General features: G+C 37.7%; 1 protein-coding gene across 1 annotated transcript in view; it reads right to left on the bottom strand.

Annotated features, from left to right (window-relative positions):
- LOC140166051 (NXPE family member 4-like) overlaps positions 1-20,143 on the bottom strand; it is a 69,143-nt gene that overhangs the window by 46,827 nt on the left and 2,173 nt on the right. Inside the window, exons 2-3 of the mRNA XM_072189426.1 lie at positions 12,738-12,897; positions 2,347-2,468 (exon numbers count right to left, since the gene is read on the bottom strand). Of these exons, the coding sequence (XP_072045527.1) occupies positions 2,347-2,468; positions 12,738-12,897 (282 nt within the window). The remainder of the gene's footprint in view (positions 1-2,346; positions 2,469-12,737; positions 12,898-20,143) is intronic.

Consider the following 20,143-nt stretch of genomic DNA (forward strand, 5'->3'; position numbering starts at 1 on the left):
TTTCCAGACGCACTCAAGCAAGCTATTATTAACCCACTGATAAAGAAGCAATCCCTGGATCCAAATGTTATGAAAAACATGGTCGAAATATAATCACGAGGTGAAAGATGGATTGTTCCATTCCACGAGCCGATACGGCGAGTGGAATGGAACAATACATCTTTCACCGAGTGATTATATTTCGACCATTACACGAATTTAAGACAGTTAATATTTGTTGTATATCACTCATGCATAAATTCTATTACTAAAATACTATTTAAGGTAGGAAATACATTTTTTCATCAACATATCACCATGTTTTGCCGTGATATACTTCACATTTTGGGGTCCACCCCATAACTAAATCGGCGAGTCCAAGAGTCAGCGCACGGCTTGGCGCAGGCGCACTACGGCAGAGCACTATGATGGTAAAGACTATCACACGAGAGGGTGATGGTAAAAATGATAAATGGTAATCAACCAATGAACTGTCTGGAATTTATGTATGAGTGATATAATATAATCAAGCTTTTACCTACTGTTCCGTGCAAGATATTTTAATGATGATGTAACAGGATTAATTACAATAGTAATCAGTCCTGTATTCACTATTTATAAATAGCTATTTATATATCACCATGGGGTACATGGGCGCAGCCATTACACAACATTGTACCACCAAAGAGTATCTAGATAAGCATTCACTCCATACAAATGAATAGGAAAATAAGATGTCGGTATTCATGAATTTTCACAAAAATGATATGTGCTAAAAATCTGAAGATTGGGGATCCTGTAACTTACATATGTTATGAGAAACTGATTTTAGAGAAGAGTTACCGAAAGTGTTTTAAAATTTACCGAGCGCCATTCATTTTATAATGGTTTTTATTCGGTAAAACACACCAAATTTTGAGCGACTAGTTGCTGAAGTCAACTGCCTTACCATTGAATGAAAAGTACAGGAAGACCACCCACTGTGCTAGAGGTCAACTCTCCAGACATATTGGCGCCCAGCCATAATGGCAACCTCCATTTCTCTCTATCAAGAATTTATATATTGCTATTTATTAATAGTGAATACAGGACTGGTAATATATGAATACAATTTTTAATAGATCGGCCTGCACTACAACGTTCACGCGGTACCACTGTCCTCTATACATGGATAGCGGGCTCGCACGTAATAGGATAGTTGCCGATTGTAACCACTGACTATCGAATTTAGCCCTCTCCGTAGTAGATAAAGGGTGAGAAACAGACCATTACCATAGATAATCGGTGTCTTGTTGAGGTATGGTGAGCATGTTAGTCGCTCGGAAGGCGAGACCCCGAGGGACACTAAATGCAGTGTCGACATTGTTAACAACGAGAGACTTTTCTGCAGTTGCACTTGCGATAAGTTCACTGTTAAAGAGTTTGAACAAATCTGTCTTGTTGTCGTTCAAGCGGAGGAACTGTTTCCAGTGCTAAGGATACATATGGCGCCCCTCCTCAATTCTTGAAACAAGTGTGCGCGGAGCACGCCGAAATTTCCACAAATGTGACCGTCCACGGCGAATGAGCCGTAAATTCCTCCCCCGGTCAATTTTGTTTTATTTCGTGTTTAAAAATAAACATCATAAACTTTAAAATGGTATATCATTTGACTTCAAACGATATCCAGAAGCGGAGTTATGGTTAGTTAAACTTTGCTCCTTCAACAAAATTATAGCTTTTTTGTTTCTATGTGTGTCTCTTTTTCCACATTGCTGGCAATAAATATCAAACAGTCATAATTGGCGGTCATTTCAAATCATCCCCAAGTCAACGAGGTTTAAGAAGGTTCTCTCATTGTTAATTGTTGGTTATGCATACCTATACAAATAAACCCACCACTTGAAAAGGATTTAGCAAAAGCAAACAAAGACCAGAGCTATTAAAAGTTCTATAGCCATCTAATGTAGAAGCTTATTATCCACTTCAATAATAGGATTATTGATTGGTGTTGTGACTATCGAAATAAGACAGATGTCGCGCCAGCTTAAGTGACCGATGAATACGACCTTCGTACACATTTTACACCATAACTCAGAATACAATGTAGGGAATTTACGGCTCGTTTGTGCTGCCGGGTCACAAATAGGGCCTATCACTCATTAACTTTGGTTATATTGAAATTGAATATCGGTTTTAAATTATTGATTTTTCAAATGATTTTGTGCTGAAATTCGCAGAGTTGATGTTGAATTGGTCAGTTCGGCGCCCCTAAGGGTGGCGCCCAGCCTCCCCGTCGCTACGCCACTGATAATATCCCCGCTATTTGTATGTATACACACACAACTCGATGCTAGCATACATAACCTAATTGGGCATAATACCTACCTTACCAGCCGTACTGGCAACAGGTTTCTTACTATCCAGCCAAGCAAACCAAAAGTCCCCGCCGACAAAACGAGCCTGGTTATACTTGTCTCGGGCATCTATTCTTATTTTAACGATGTCACCTATAAATAATGAAAATAATTGCATGATTGATAGATACAGAAACAACCCAAATCGGACACAGTACGTGAGTAGAGCGCAGTGCAGTTGAGGTAGTTGAGTTATTAATCCCCTCATCCCCTCCTATAGTATCTACTTGATGTACTGTGCTAGAGGATTTGGAATCTAAGCAAAATCATGCCATACACTGATGTAGTTAACTTTCACAACCCGTCTGAAGACATCTACCTCTCTTCATTGGCTACTGATGATACCGATGATAACATCAGTATGATAGCATTTCCACTATCAGCCACTAATGATAGATTTGCGTACCGATATACCACATCTAAAATTGACAATGAAAAGTCATTGGATGCAGTTGGAATGCATAATGATGTGCTCATGTAGCAGGGGGAATTTTACGCATTATTCCATCATGCTTTGGATTTTGAACTCATGTTGGACAATGCAGTTCGTGAACAGGAATAGAGGAAATAGAAGAAAGTTGACCAGACTTTTCATGAAGTATAGAGAAAAAGGACACTTAATACTGTCACACGAAGGAACAGACAAGGATATCACCGGGCTTAGCTGGGCTTGATGGACAGTTGAATTCAAAACAGAAGCAAGATCAAATTGCAAAGGATATTTCTGTGTTGGAATGATGGGCAGTTGAACTCAAAACAAAGGCAAGAGCAGAATGCAAAGAACAAGCAGGAAACAGATGAACAGGTGGACAGAGAGAATCCATCGAAGAACACTAAAAGCAAGACTCTCAGGAACACTTGAACACTGTTTCAATGAGTAAGGCTAAGAAATATCATTCCTCTTTCTCGACTTAGGTCCAAATTTATTCACCCGGTAATTTTTTCTGGGACACCCTGTATGTGGGTGTGACAAAGTTTGGCCCAAAACTGTTAATTCATATCAGACAATTCTTTAAAGAATTATTTTAAGTAGAAGCATAACAAGACCAACACGGAGAGGTTTTACATTGAACAAAGGTACGTGGGACTTGTTTCAAGGATCCCTTTCCCAAGTAAATCGGTGTATAGAAATAGAATACATGATAAAATGACAACATTGAAATTGTGTATATATGTAAAGATAAAAATTGTGTAATAGAAAGAAAAATATTAGTTTGAAAAAGAAATATAGATTTGTCAGTTTGGTAAAAAATTTACAAAAAATGATGTATAAAATGAAACTTGGTAAATTTATGACAAAACGTGTATCTAAAAACAATGATAAATAAATGACGATGCAAGAAAATGTAACATGGTAACTATGTATGTTATTGGTATATACCATGGTATGTTCTTCTGCATACTTCTCAAATTTTCTCAGGTTAACGATTGAGAAATAAAAAGCGCATGAAATTAATTCAATTCTATCACCATATATGTCAAATGACTGTGAGAGGGTTCTATATTGTATCTGAGCAACCACACAAACAAATAAATAGTTGCCCTATACCCATTACGTAAAAGGCCAACGATAACATCATGAGGGGATTATGTGATACCTCAATTACCTCAAATACCCCGCCCTCTACTGACGTGGCATTAAATATTATTATTAAGAAACAGTAAGAAAAGTAACAACAGTAACAACAACAACAACCACATTGACGTCGTTAGTAGTAACCTGACGTAATTAAAATAATGCATAATGTACTACACGTAGTGATCTCGAACGCGTACACGCCGCGTAGGATTTATTAAGCTGCTTGTGGGTTGATGCATTTAAATTTCCTCGTATTTGTTATAAAAATAGCAAAAATCCATGGGAATTTTTCTCTTGTATGAAATACAGCATTGGACGCATCAACATCTCAGTACAGGTGCATTATTTTGTACAAGTTCAGTCTCCGATGTCTGATATCTGTGGTCTCAGCAAATAATAGAGAGATTGTGAAATTTACGTGAAACGCGATACGGGAATATGCCAACCGCATGCTACATTAGTCGAAAACCAGTTAGCAAGAGGGTGAAATCCATGGTGTATTGGTCAATCGTGGAATTCCCATAAGGCGGTACGTTGCGGTTGGTACTTGGTAGCAAAAACTGGCGTTCCAAAATGACAAAATAAGGCATTACAAAATGCAGAAAAATGTTATGTTTGTCGTGTTAAGAAGCGAATCAAAGTATCCAAATAGAACAAATAGACACGAAGAAGTAAATAAATTTCGATTTTAATTCCTATTCATTTGTGTGTGGAGAATGCCGTCCAAAACTCATCTTGCGAAAATGCGTTTTAGGCAAGATCGTGCAATGTCGGTTTATATAAAAAGCATGAAAACTCTTTTTTAAAACGTGTTATACTGAAAACATTAATACAAAAACATTTTAATCCAAAATTCGAAATGCTATAGTAAAATATCATTTGGCAAATATTTTGTGTACTAAAGTGTAATTGTAGCTTACCACCATATGATTTGAATATATTTCGGAAAAAGCGGGTCGGCAAATTTTTTCATATGAAGTCCCTGACTACCTTTAGGTATGCCAACATCAATGGTGGGCATTAAAAATTCTAAGTGTTTCTAGATTATTTTTTACAAACCTTTCGTTTTTCGTGAATTTAACGCCTCTGAAACACATTCTTAAAATCAAGAACAAAGACATATGGCACTGCTAACATGTAGAAGTTAATATTTTCACATCCATTTTTTGTCAGTTATAGCTAACACATTTCTTGTCATATTTCATGAAAAAAGGGATTTGCAGTGTTTCTAGTTTTTAACAAAGAGAACGTTATTTTCATAGTTTTTCCTAATTTTTTCATGAATGATGATTGGATCTATTTCAAAATATTCAACAGCAATCCTCAACTAGTTTTAACAAGTTTGTTCATTAGTGTTTCTAGTTTAATAGCACTTTGCAGTCAAAAGTAATTAGGCCTACTGTATAATAACATTCCAAATGGCTTGAACCAGAATGGATTGCATTAACATTGAAATTCAAATAATATAATTCAAATAAAAGTCAAGTTTATTTTACAAGAAACATTTACTCAATATGTTTTAATATTTAAAATTACAGTGTTTCTAGATTGAAATTATACTTCTACAATAAATTATACTGAATGAACTAATTCAGGTTGCTTAAATATATTGATACTAATATAACATAAGCTGACTCTACAACATGTGCAAGAGCCATTAAGGGAGGAAATTATGATTTTCGGGTGAAGTAAATTACATCTTTGAAGAAATATGTTTTAATATTTAAAATTACAGTGTTTCTAGATTGAAATAATACTTCTACAATAAATTACACTGAATGAACTAATTTAGGTTGCTTGGATATTTTGACACTATTACAACATAAGCTGACCCTACAAGAGCCATGAAGGGAAGAAATTAATGGGATTAACTACCATAGCAATAGAGGAATACAATTTTGAATATATCGCCCTGCACTACAACACTCACGCGGTACCTATGCATTGAACCATAGATGTCAAAGAAAGGCTGGTCACTCGCACATGTAAGATTAGTATCTTTGAAAAGAGCGGTATAATTGTATTTAATCTATGTTTGCTGACATACACAGGTGATTAGTGCAATCTGTTTGTAGTGCAGGGCGAGCTACTTAAAGCATTTTCATGACCATACTTGAGTAGAACATGATGAAAAACATCCACAGTCCAAATTTGGTGGGAATCGGATCATAAGGGCCCGAGATATGGCCGCATGAATACCTAATTAGCCCCATTGAAATCAGTGTAAATTCATTTGGCCTTGTTCATAACTTTCATCATGCTCCACCGATACATGGTATTCAAAACGCTGAAATGCGCAAAAAAATGTTTTCTGTGACGTCATCACTTCGGTTCTCTATTGCTATGGTAGTTAATCCGATTATTACATCACTTCTACGGCGAAATCCTAAGCCTATGATTATTGGCAGTTCTTAAAAAAATCTATTCCATGAGTAGCCTTCAATGCCTGTTGAAAGGAAATATTGAGTTTGTAAACAATACAAACATTGTTGTAGTGTTTCTAGCATCAGCAAGCCAGAACACAAATGTTTCATTTAAGCGTTTGTGGGGCCAAAGTGTGTTTATTGTACATGTACCCATAATAAAATGTTACTTTGAAGTCCAAAAAAAAAAAATGAACATCCAAATTTATCCCTTTTGGGCAAAAAAAAATCACGTTTTAGGGAAAATGCATCACAGTGTTTTTCCAAAACTAGAAACACTGGTATTTCATATTTCAGATATTATCAAGATAACTCTATTGACAATCTCATTTTAAAATATCTGATATGAATGGAATGGGAGACCCATATTATGTTAAGAATCGTATATTAGAGCTTAGTACGCCGGACAAAATTGGTGAAATATGCATATTTTTTCAAATAAAGATGTTTGTTTAAAGTAGAAACAATGTAATTGTTTTACTGCATTGGGAGAATAAGTTCATCATAGGAATGTGACAGACTTAATATGAGTGAGTTTTGCTGACCCCTTCTTCCGTCGACCATATGGTCCTAATCTGTATTAACACTATAAAGGGAATATTGTGTTTGTAAACACTGCAAACATTGTTGTAGTGTTTCTAACATCTGGGAAAATACATCATGCTTTTTTTTCCAAAATTAGAAACACTGATATTTCATATTTCAGATATTATCAAGATAACTCTATTGACAATCTCATTTTACAATATTAGTACGAAATCTGAAAGAAGAAAGGAATGGGAGACCCATATGTTAAGAATCGTGTATTTGTAAGCCGGACAAAATTGGTGAAATATGCATATTTTTTAATTAAGCTTTTTTCTTAAAGTAGAAACACTGTGATTTTTTTACTGTACTGGGAGAATGAGTTGATCATAGGAATGTGACAGACTTAATACGAGTGCTTTTTGCTGACCCCCTTCTTCCGTCAACCATATGGTCATTATATACATTTACACTTAAGTCTTTTATGTTAGAATGTTTTACAGCAAGAAAAAATGTTTTTTGTATGTTATTAAAATATTTTATACCCTTGACCCTTACATACCCTTTAACCCGACATTTAACGTTTTCTGTAATATAATAGAGAGGTTGCGATTTCCAAACGTAGACATCGGACGTACGTTGATCTATTCAAAACCACTCTCCTGTATCGAAGCGAGGTCACGTATTTAGCTATTTTTGAAGATATTCCACGTGCGAAATCGACGTAGATACATCGTTGAAAATGCACAAAATTTGTCCATATCACAATATGTTAAAGACAGTCAAGGATAATGAACATACGAAGGAAAGTCTAATTATTATTATGATCCTTTTGTTTGTAACAAATCATTATAATAAAGGTACAGCGATGTGTTAAAAATGGACTAAATTTAAACGCAATATTCATACGCAGAGACTGTCTATTGAAATGTGTGTGATACTTTGCGTATAAAAAATTACCTTGCGATTTGACATTTTGGACTCAACGTAGCATTAAAACGTACGTTCCACCATGGTTCCACGTTGAAATAGGCTGATTTTACCTCGAGTCTAGGTAAAGGAAACGTAGAGAACGAGTGTTTCTCTACGAATGTTATAGTCAAAATATCATGTGTTTTTTGTACAGCTGAGGGGTGGTGCAATAACTTTGTGTATCCCCGAGGTGGTGAAGTATTATAGGGGGTGGGGGGGGGGGGCAAGCCTTTTTTTTGCATGTCGAAAGTTGGGTGGGGGAGGGCAAGGAAAGTTTGGCTCAGATATTTTAGGAACATTAGGAACTCGTTCAAATCTGCACAATTCCTGATCGGTTATTTATTTATTTATTTATTTATTTATTTATTTATTTATTTATTTATTTATTTATTTATTTATTTATTTATTTATTTATTTATTTACACACAAATTCAAAGTATAGACCTCTGGCAAGGCAACGGTTCACTCGCACCTATAAGATTAGTATTTTGAAAAGAGCTGTATTGTATTCAATCTATGTTTGCAGACATACACAGGTGATTAGTGCAATCTGCTTGTGTTGGCATGGTTGGGCGATCTATTCAAACATTGTATTCATCTATTGCGATTATTACGTCACTTCTTAACTTATAGAGGCCCTGCATTCTTTTATTGATTGGCTCCAAACAAAGGATTTGAACCGGTGTCCTTCACCGTAGTTATGGCGGAGTACAGTTCAACAAAAGCATGATTGCAATCTACCACGACATTTCGGCTCACACACATAAGAAATGCACTACGATAAAATAGGTTGATGAAAACAGTGCAACAGAGCATTAATGCCCAAAATTGAAAAGCTGTATAATTTATAAACAATATACACTACACATAAAAATACTACTACAAGGGATTTTCAACATATAAGAATCCAAACAATCAAGTACCAACATGCACAGTTTTGTCCTTATATCACTTTTCGGTTTATAACAAAATGTTTTCAAGCCTCTATCGTGATTGGCAGCTGCATAAGACATCTCTTTGACAGCTGATAATGCCCATCTATTCACCAAGTAGCTATTAACTGATGAGTACTGTCATTATGCTAATATGAAATCATTGTTTATCAACAAAGGCGAGGGACTCGTCTGTCGATATGCTCAAACAAACCGCTCACTGTTCAATGGCTTTCTTGTACTATATGAAATATGGTGGGCGATTTGAAATGCACGTGCCCTGAGCAAACTACGATGCGTACGCACACTGCAGGGCAAAGAACAATGGAAATTGTCATAATTCGCGCGCATACTGCCGGGCAATGACGTCACATGTCAAGTGGTCTATACCCGATCAATGTTGGAGTTGCCTATAGCCTATATGTTTAAAATTCAATATGGCTACCGAACTGTCATGTGGTCCAGTGGATTAGTGCGCTGGACTTCTGTATTCTGTATGTAGCAGCGGCGTGGGTTCGAGGCCCACCTGTGCCGAACTGAAATTCCATTTTTTTAAATTTAATATTAGGGAAATGAGACTGGGCGAATTTATGTATGACGTAGAGAGGATTAAGATCCCTTTATTGATCCCTGACCCCACCGACTACCCCGGGCTGATTTCATGCAAAACAAATCACCAGATGACTGACTATTCGCTACTTGCACGGTTCCGCCATTATGCACTATGTGCGGGGAGAGCCTCGAACTGGCAGCATACATGAAAGGAAGAATTATGTAACCTTACACAGAACGTTATGACTAGTTCAATTCCCATTCATGTATGCTGCCAGTTCGAGGCTCTCCCACACATAGTGCATAATGGCGGAACCGTGCAAGTAGCGAATAGGACATAGCGCCACAACACGAACGTTGGTAAAGTATGTGGCCTCACTGCAATACATAGCTACGTAAAAACGTACGTGTTAACGTACGTAAAAACGTACGTCCTACGTCTACGTTTGGAAAATCGCAATCTCTCTAATTTGTGTTTGTTGGATAGTAATCGAACTAGGCATATTAAATTTTTTAAAGGGTACTAGGGTACTATTTATATGATAATGGGGTTGTTTCTTGTTGTTTCAATAATATACACCATGGCGACTTCCAAGGCATCCACCACCAAACCCTGGTTAAGTTATTTAGACAAATAGCATACATGGGTGAACAATAGGCCTACTCATTTTCCAATAGCCCACAAAACTCAAATATCACTAATCTGGACTGAATGCTTAGAGCAATAGAAGATGAGAATCTATCAGCATGTGGTCCTGGAGCAGTAAGTGCAAATCAGCTATTCGAACTATCGATAATTGTCGGGGTGTTCTATCCTCGTAATAGGGAATCGCTGAGCCTGAGGGGAGCTATATGTTTTATTTTTGGTATGATGCTCCTGGAGCATTCTCATTCACATCATTTTACGACAACATAAACACGCTCCAGGGGCCTATTTGATATAATTTGTTAAACAATACTTAATGGGCAATTAAAGCAGTACAGCATTTCAAAATCAGAAAACTAGTATGATACATCATGCTCCTGGAGAATTTTCATCCATACTGTACGACAACATAAACACGCTCCAGGAGCATATTTGACATAATTTGTTAAACAATACTTAATGGGCAATTAAAGCAGTGCAATATATCAAAATAAGAAAACTGGTATGATACATCATGCTCCTGGAGCATTTTCATTCATACTGTACGACAACATAAAAATGCTCCAGGAGCAGATTTGATAAGCAAGTAAAGCAGTGCTGTATTTCATAAATCAGACATTGGTATGATACAACAAGCTACTGGAGCATTGTCATTCACATCATCGTACAGACAACATAAACATGCTCTAAGAGCAGTTCTGATATAATTTGTTGAACTATACTTATGGGCAAGTAAAGCAGTGCTATATTTCAAAAATGAGACATTGGTATGATGCTCCTGGAGCATTCTCATTCACATTATTGTAGGCCTACAGGCAACATAAATATGCTCCAGGAGCAAATTTGGGTAAGTAAATCAGTGCTGTATTTCAAAATGGAACAGTTCATTTATGCTCATAAAAAACAATACATTGATTAGGCTTACTACTCCATGCCCATATGCTCCAGGATCATATGCTCCTGGAGCATAATTTCGGGCAAAAATCTCACAAAAGCGTTCGATGCACCCAACCCAAGGTGAATCAATGGGTGCTGCCTATATCTTTAGAGATATTTGTCTCAGCATAGTGACACCATGAGCTTATTGCAATTGCGTTTAGAGTCGGGTCAGACTGTATGGGGCTATCACGAACATACTAGGAACGACGAGCGTTAGGACCGACACAAACTGGTTGTGTAGGAGACTAGCTTGGATGTGAATGGCACTATGACGTTCTACCGCACAATGTCGTAATGCACATATCAAATGCATCCCCGGCCCATGGGGACCCGGGGATGGCCGGGTCGTGAGCCGTGGATTTTGGGTTTAAAAGTTCAAGTCCCGGATAAACACCTGGCCAGTCCCGGACCCACCCGGGCAAAACTCTCAGCCACTCCCCGGCCCCCCGGGGCGAATATCCGATGCAAACCGATGCAAACCCCGGGTATTCCTCGGCCCAAGTTCCCGGCCCTGAGCATCGGATATATGCCTGGATCTAGGCCTACATATGGTTTTAATATCGCGGGCTCAAAATTTGGTATTCAGCCCAGGTACTTCACTAAATGGACGGCCGAGCTCTGGACATGCTGGGAGGATTCAAACGCTTCAAATATAGGCCAACGTGTGTTCCATTGCAAATACGTCAGTTACTCACCTTGTTGCGGAACATCTAAAATCGATAACGAAATTAGGCTACCTAGATTCTCGTCACTAGTGCAGAGCAGCGTAATTCTCAGATATAGGCCTACTGTTTCCACTTTTGGACTAACGTCTATTATGTCTAATGACCCTTTTTCGGACAAGCACACCGTCGAAGGAATTTTAAGTTACATATATTAATGTCGGACCCCAGTCACCCGACTTTCCCACTAAGTTATTTCGTGTATTTTTCATGCTTTGCAGTGGCAGGGAACAGGACAAGAGGGGGATCCTGTGTGCCTTCAAGTGCTATATTTAATATGCATGCTTGTTTTAAATATATTACGAGGCATGAATGGCGGGTCGGAAAATGCATTTACATCTACGCGTAATAGTCTTTTCGTGTATTTTTCATGCTTTGCAGTGGCAGGGAACGGGACAAGAGGGTGATCCCTGTGCCACCAAGTGCTATATTTAATATGCATGCTTGTTTTAAATATATTACGAGGCATGAATGGCGGGTCGGAAAATGCCGGGAATAAACCAGGAATATCGTATTGATATAGGGCCTACATGTAGGTCTATATGATTAAAACATCAAAGATATGAAAGAAACAGATCACTGCATTTACATCTGTCCACGATTATACGGGAGTGGCGAATGTTCGATCTTTGCATCAACTCAGTGGATTATTAATATACATCCACGGCTCAAGTACGGCAAAGGGATTCCTTGACCCATAAATGTGGACATCCTTACTAGCGAACCACGGCCCATTTTACTGGTTGGAAAACCCCGGGTAAGTTAAGACATAATCCCGGCCCGGCTCGGGTAAAGTCCCGGCCCACTTTCCCGGGGTTTTGGCCGACGTCAAGTCTAATACCAGTCCCGGCCAACACCCGGCTCCCCCCGGGATACATTATGAGTCAAATCCCGGGTCACATGATGTCAAGTCCCGGACCATCCCCGGGTCCCCAGGGGCCGGGGTTGCATTTGATATGTGCATAATACATAGCCCGTATGGCGTTAGCAGTAAACGCCTCTTCGCAATCTCTCTAATAAGCATTTATTAACCTAAAGTATCCCGTCTCCCCCGCTTCACAAGTATACCTACCTTTCGAAATTGAGCCGTTGTTTAGTACATGATAACGGCAGTTCGCTGCATTTGTTTCACCCAAGCTCACGCTGTCATCAGCAGTGACTTTATCGGAAGGCCTAAGTGCCAGGTAGAAGTACATAAATGGAGCTTGAAGTGTAGGCATCGTCATCCAGACCTGTATAGCACAAGAAAAACTCACATTGAAGAAGTAAATAAGTTTGCATTATTCTAAATTGCCCAAACCATATACGATAGATATAAATGAATAAATCACGCAAAACATTTTATTTGGGCCCAAGCGTAACAAATTTAGATAGTCCTAAAAGTTAGAAAGTCCTAAAAACCATAGGACAGGCTCACCAGGACGCCCAGTACAGTGTGGTAGCTTGTGCCAGCCCCCACCCAACTTGGATAGTTGGTACATAAGGCTAAAAAATAAGTTGACTTGACCTTTTTTTAAATGTCATATTTGGGTTTATATTCAAAATATAAGTTTATTTATATTAAACTGCAGTATAAACGCATAAAATCGTCAATTACTCACAAATTCTGACTCATATCTACATTTTTTCCCGTTAATTTTGGCTGCGTAAACATATAGGCTCCAGCAGCTGTGTACATGTACATATTCCGTGCTCAACGAGTGTTGGAGACGTGTCTTAGAGTTATTTACAGCACGGGATTCAAAGGACGTCTCCGGCAATCACAACATTATTTATGATAGAGAATTAATTATCAAACACGAATCACATGGTTTTATTTGAAACAAATTCATATTGACCATAAAACGAATTAATACAGCCGTCTCTCAACACGCGATATTCAAAATCTCCGGGCGCCGAGTGCAATGCCGTCCCAGTAATACAATGAAGGCTGACGACAAAAATATAAACCATGACGAATAAACCATGACGTCATTGCACTAGATAATTTCGGCGCGGGATTTTTGAATATCGCGTGTTGAGAGCCGTCTGTTTTTATTCGTTTTTATGGCCAATATGAGTTTGTTTTAAATAAAACCGCGTGATTCGTGCTTGATATTATTTTTCTATAACATATAAGGTATAATGTTGCAATTGCCCGAGTCACCCTTTAAACATGGCATCCTGTGACTTGTGACAGCCACGAAAGTTATGCGCTGTAACTTTAACAGGGAAATTTCGGACGGAAATTGTGTTCAGTCGCATTTCCTGCTTTGTTAAATACGCGCCTGAAGATGTTGAGCTCCAGAAAGTTTAAGAATCAGCAAGTCTGAATGGACCGTGGCATGCTGTAGGCTAGAATACATTTGTAAAGCGCATAATTTTTTTACACTGGATATCCCTCATTTAGGATATTTAGGACGGATGTAAGCAGGGTCGTACGCAGGATTGATTTTTTTGAGGGGGTGCTGATTTTGAAAAAGTTGACCTTTTTCCCGGGGGATTTTGAGAAAAGTGGACTTTCTTCCTAAATTTGGACCTTTTTGACCAAAAGGCGTAAAATGTGATTTTTTGTTATATTTTAGACTTTTTTTAGACTTTTGCAAATTAGCGGTCGCTTAGTTTATAAGTGTGACTACTTTAAAACCGAAAGGACAGTGTTGATTTCTTTTTGGATTTGTTTAGTGTAGGAGAAAAGGTTTAATAATATGAAACCTTTACTTTTCTGAAAAGGTACATGTACATGTAGATAATAATAACATTATATACAGTGTTCTAAAACAACTCCAATACATTAATAGCTGTAGTTGACATACCTCACTGACGTTTCGTGCTGTAACACCTAACACAGCACTTTGAATGACCAGCTTTGACTTTTCTCAAAACTTTTGCTTCCTATTGGTAGCTGACGTAGGTGGCGCTGTTAATAACTGGTCATGTGCGTTATTAACAGCACCCCCTAAACAGCTACCAATAGGAGGCAACTGACGAGAAAGGTCAAAGCTGGTCATTCAATATGAGAAAGTGCTGTGTTACACCACCAAACGTCATGAGGTATGTCAACATCGATATTATCTATGTATTGGATTTGTTTTAGAACACTGTAAATAATTTCAAACGGACAATCCTGATGAATCTATTTGCTGATAATAATAACAATTTGGCTAAACCCCTAAAAAACGTGTTTGAAAAGTGTTACCTTACAGCTCTATCATTTAGCTAAACGACATGTTTAGATATCAAACATCAACCTGTATATAATATAAACACAAGCTATACATCGTGTTTAGGATAGGGTATAAGTGTTTAGGATGCGTTTAGATACAAATTTAAAAGTGCGATAACTTATAAACAAAGGGACAGTGTTGATCTTATTTTGGACTTGTGATGTTTAGGAGTAGAGGTTTCCAAAAATACCAATCGTATCGTGAAAATATGGAAAACAATATTTTCAGTTATTCCTAAACACTTTTATGTGTTTAAACAGTGTGTATGTTTTAAAAAGGTTACAACCGGACATTTAGAAAAATAAACACATTAGATTTATAGTTTTCGCGCACACATAAAATCCCTTTTCATAGTATCTCTTAAAAACCTGCTATAAATACATATCCCACCGATAATACCGGGTCAAAATGATGCAACTGATTTTTTTTTTTCGTCAATGTTTATTTTGCCCCATCTGACCAAGAAAGAAGGCTACGACCCTGGTTAGAGGGCTGCCATGTGACACTGACCAGGGTCTGTTGTGACATTCGATCTGAAAATGACTTTGGCTTTTTGAAGGAATTTTGATTTGGACCGGAGCGGAAGTGCCCCTTAATGACATTTTATAGACATTGGATAATTCATGAATTACAATGCAAGTGGCGTCACTCTGCTACGTTTTTTGTTGCGGCAGAAGCAGAAGAAACATTTTGAAGGTATTTCGTTTTACAATAATACAAAATATATAAATAAATACAAAATACCACATATAAACTGGGTAACCACAATTCATGTGTGAACATACCGTTACTGTCCTATGTTTTTCTTAGCTAATAAAATTTTTAGGCACGTAGGCAGGAGTTAGGGCCCAAATGCGTTTTGCATTCAGACATAAGTAATTCTTGACATAGCTGTAGTCTAAGACCACGAACACAGCCGTGGTGTGACCCCCAATGACCTTTGACTCCAAATCTGTGTACACCCCATGGACACTGGGTAATAACAAATGCACGGTATTGGGCCATTTAATGTTCCTCCTATATATTAATGATATTGCAGACCACATCGATAGTTTAATAAAAATACGATTGTTCGCTGACGACTGTCTTCTATACAGAGTCATTCACACATCTCAAGATACAGATATTCTGCAGAAGGACTTGACATCTCTTTGTGACTTGACATCTCTTTGTAATTGGGCTCAAAAATGGCAAATGCGCTTCAATACAGCTAAATGTAAGACACTCAGAATCACAACCAAGAAAAATCCCCTCATTAGTACATATACGATGTGTAATGATGAACTGGAATGTGTCTCTCACCATCCCTACCTTGGAGTAAACATTTCGCATAATTTAAAATGGAGCATTCACATTAACAACATCATAGCTAAAGCAAACAAAGCTCTCTGGTTCTTGCGTAGAAATCTTTGGAGATGTCCGCAGAAGGTAAAGGAACAGCTATACTTCATGCTTGTAAGACGTCATCTAGAATATGCCTGTGCTGTGTGGGACCCTTTTACATCATCGGATATCCATCGTCTTGAGATGATACAGCACAGAGCAGCGCGCTTTGTCACAAAGAATTACAACAGAACAGAGGGCTCCATAACACAAATCATCAATAAATTGCAATGGCCTACACATGAACAAAGAAGGAAACAAGCCCGGCTTACCACTATGTTTAAAATACAACATGAATCGCTTGCAATTCCAAAACCAGACTACCAGACTACACTAGGCAATACCATCCAGCTAAATACAGAGTTATGAGAACCAGAATCAACAGTTACAAATACAGTTTTTGGCCACGTACAATAGTTCAATGGAATGATCTCTCACCAAACACTCTCAACATCACCAATATTTCAGCTTTCATAACAGCATTAAGTAACAACTAAATTTTTTGTTGTTGTAAGATTATAGTGTCTATATGTGTATGTGTTTTTTTCATTCAATGCCATCGCACTGTTTCTCAATTAGATATTGCTTCGGCAACGGTTTTGAGTATAAGATAGATGTAGATGTAGATGTAGATGTAGATGTAGATGTAGATGTAGATGTGTGCAAGTGGCGTCACTGGCCTATGTAATTTATGGGAGAAGATGCATTTGGAGTTGAAATCACGTTTTTGACCCTTGACCCCACGAGTTGCATGTGACATGTAGGGGCATGGTCAATGATAGCACTACTTTCGGGCTATGTTGCTTTTATATACTATCCACATAACAGATTGCGTCAGCTGGTTGAACGCCTCGGGTTACACGCTCACTAAGTCCGTGAGGGCCCTCGCGCTACGCGCTTATTAATTCCGTGAGGGCCATATACTGTAGCTAAGTCAATGATGGTTGTGACCAAATTATGTCAAATCGCTGTAAGCATGTCAGTTCTAGAGCAAATGTTAAAGTCGACAGAAGAAGAAATAAGAAAGAAAGTAAGTAAGAAACAAGGCACAGACGTCGTCGACAACGGCTGTGCAAGATGAAAGATTGTAATAGCAAATCAAGACCTAGCCGGCTAGGTAAGAAGAAAGATATCCGATAGCAGATCAAGACCTATAGTCAGGTCCATCCCGGGAAAAAACTAACACTTCCCTATCAGAACCACACTTGGCACACATGTTGCTTTGGTTTATAGGATAAAAAAAACCCACGGGCCACCTCAAATTTTTTCCTGAATCAAAGATGGCGCCCCAAATCACAATAAATCATTAAAATAATATGTTTTGACATCTTTATGCGAATCAAATGCCACCATTTAGCCTAAAATGTAAGCAAAACATACAAACTGATTAATTTCAGTCAATGTCTCATCACTTGACCTTGAAATGTTCAAAATGGCTGCCATTTGTACTGTACAGGTTAAAAACCGTTGAAAAAAACCCCAATGTTTTGGCATCTTTATTTGAAGCAAATACCACCATTTTCGCCTAATGTATAAGCAAGCTATACAAACAGATTAGATTAACTTCAATCAATGAAATATTCAAAATGGCTGCCATTTGCACTGTTCAGGTTAAAAATTATTGAAAAAATAATGTTTGACATCTTTATGTGAAGTAAATGCCACCATTTTCGCCTAAAATGTATAAGCAAAATATAAAAACAGATTAACTTCAGTCAATGTCTCATCACTCGACCTTGAAATATTCAAAATGGCTACCATTTGCACTGTTCCGGTTAAATATCATTGAAAAAATAATGTTTTGACATCTTATGTGAAGATACCACCATTTTTGCCTAAAATGTAAATGTAAAATAATGATATAAACAGATTAACTTTAGTCAATGGCTCATCACTTGACCATGAATAGTCAAAATGGTAGCCATTTGTACTGTACAGGTTAAAAATCTTTATGTGAAGTAAATGCCACCATTTTCGCCTAAAATGTATAAGCAAAATATACAAACAGATTAACTTCAGTCAATGTCTCATCATTTGACCTTGAAATATTCAAAATGGCTGCCATTTGCAATGTTCAGGTTCAAGTGATGGAACATTGACTGAAATTAATCAGTTTGTATATTTTTAAATCTGTACACATTTTAAGCGAATGGTGGCATTTGATTCACATAATCAATGATCAATAACGATTTTTTTTGTACACGTGGTGATTTGGGGCGCGATCTTGGATTCAGGAAAAAAATCGAGGTGGTCCGTGGGCTTTTTTATCCCGATTAACACAAGCAACATATGTGCCAAGTGTGATTCTGGTATGGAGGAAAAGTTTTAGTTTTTTTTCTGGGATGGACCTGTCTCACAGTGTCGACACCCTATATTATAAATATAAACTTAATACTCCGTTGGTGAGCGATGGGCGAGTGGTATTTCACCGAACGAAAGAAAAGGAGTTCTATCTGATTGGCTAGCAATCGATCGCTGGATCGCTCAGTGGTGAACTACAAACTCAAAATGGAGCGATGTATTCAATTCGATTGAAATCGATATTCTATTATTGACGCAGATAAAGAAAGTGGCATGGTGAGTATTGTATGACTTGTGGTTTAATTTTCTAATACATGTGTTCCTTTATAGAATTGGAATTCTCAAACAGTTGAATATATCACCATTTTAATTTTGAAGATCAAAATCGTTACTTATAAAATGCAGTAAAATATATCCACAGCAAAATACAGGTCCCCGCTAATTAGTGTATTTAATTCCCAGTTAGTGTATTAAAAATAAAACCTGGGATTTACCTGACAACAAATCAAATTTTCTTGTAATAGAAATATCATATGGGATACTGATCATGCGCAAATCAAAAAACATAGAATAGAAACTGTGTGGCAGGCTCTGTGGAATCTCATATCGTGTGTAAAATGGTATGCTTAGCCTGAGTCGCTCGGCCTATCTCGAACAAAATCGCCATGCGTAGCTGTTCAAAAACGAGAGGATTCATCGTACTATCACGGCAATTTTTGACACGAAGATATAGGGATGATGACGCTGTGTGTCTACTAGAAGAAAGATCCGATTGCATCTAAAGACCTAGCCGGTAACCCGGCTGCGATTATTTTTCCGTAAAACGATGCGTAATAGTAATCTTCTACACAGTTATATATTATACGCTTTCTCTTTGAAAAGTGATTAGGCCTGATGTAGTGACATTAGTGATGTAGTTGGTACAATATGTGATGCGATCAAGCAAAATCAGTCGGAACTCGGAAATATTGATTTTGAGATATAGCCTAACAAAGGCAATATTTTCTTTTGTTTCCTGTTGTTTTGGAAACTCTTTAACTGCTCATATCTTTGGAACTGGTTGTTTAATTTCAATGGGGTTTTCTGCAAAAGGCAGCTTTGTAAATGCCGTTTACTATCCTATAAGAAACTGAAAATTTAATATTTCCGAGTTCCGACTGATTTTGCTTGATCGCATCACATATATGTACTAGAGATGGTTACCACTCGCTACCACGTATCAACACCACTGTGACTTGTAGAAATGCAAAACACATCATTGGCCCCACGCACATATCAGGAAACACTTTAGACTTAATTCTGTCCCATCCTGAGGATCGTCTAGTTATGAGTACTAGTGTTGGTGTTCGTCTGTCTGATCATAATGTGACCCATTGTACTCTAAATCTCCAAAAACCTGAAACAACCAATGAAACCCGGTCATTTCGCAATTTCAGGAAGATCGACCATGCTTCATTTCACAGTGATCTTGCCCAATCATTTAATTCAAATATGACTTCCAGTAATGATGTCAATGAACTGACTGTTCTTTATAATGATACTGTTACCAACTGTCTACACAAACATGCCCCAAGTACAAGTAGTAAGT

The sequence above is a fragment of the Amphiura filiformis genome, chromosome 12 (genome assembly GCF_039555335.1).
Source record: "Amphiura filiformis chromosome 12, Afil_fr2py, whole genome shotgun sequence".
In the NCBI taxonomy this organism is placed as follows: domain Eukaryota; kingdom Metazoa; phylum Echinodermata; class Ophiuroidea; order Amphilepidida; family Amphiuridae; genus Amphiura; species Amphiura filiformis.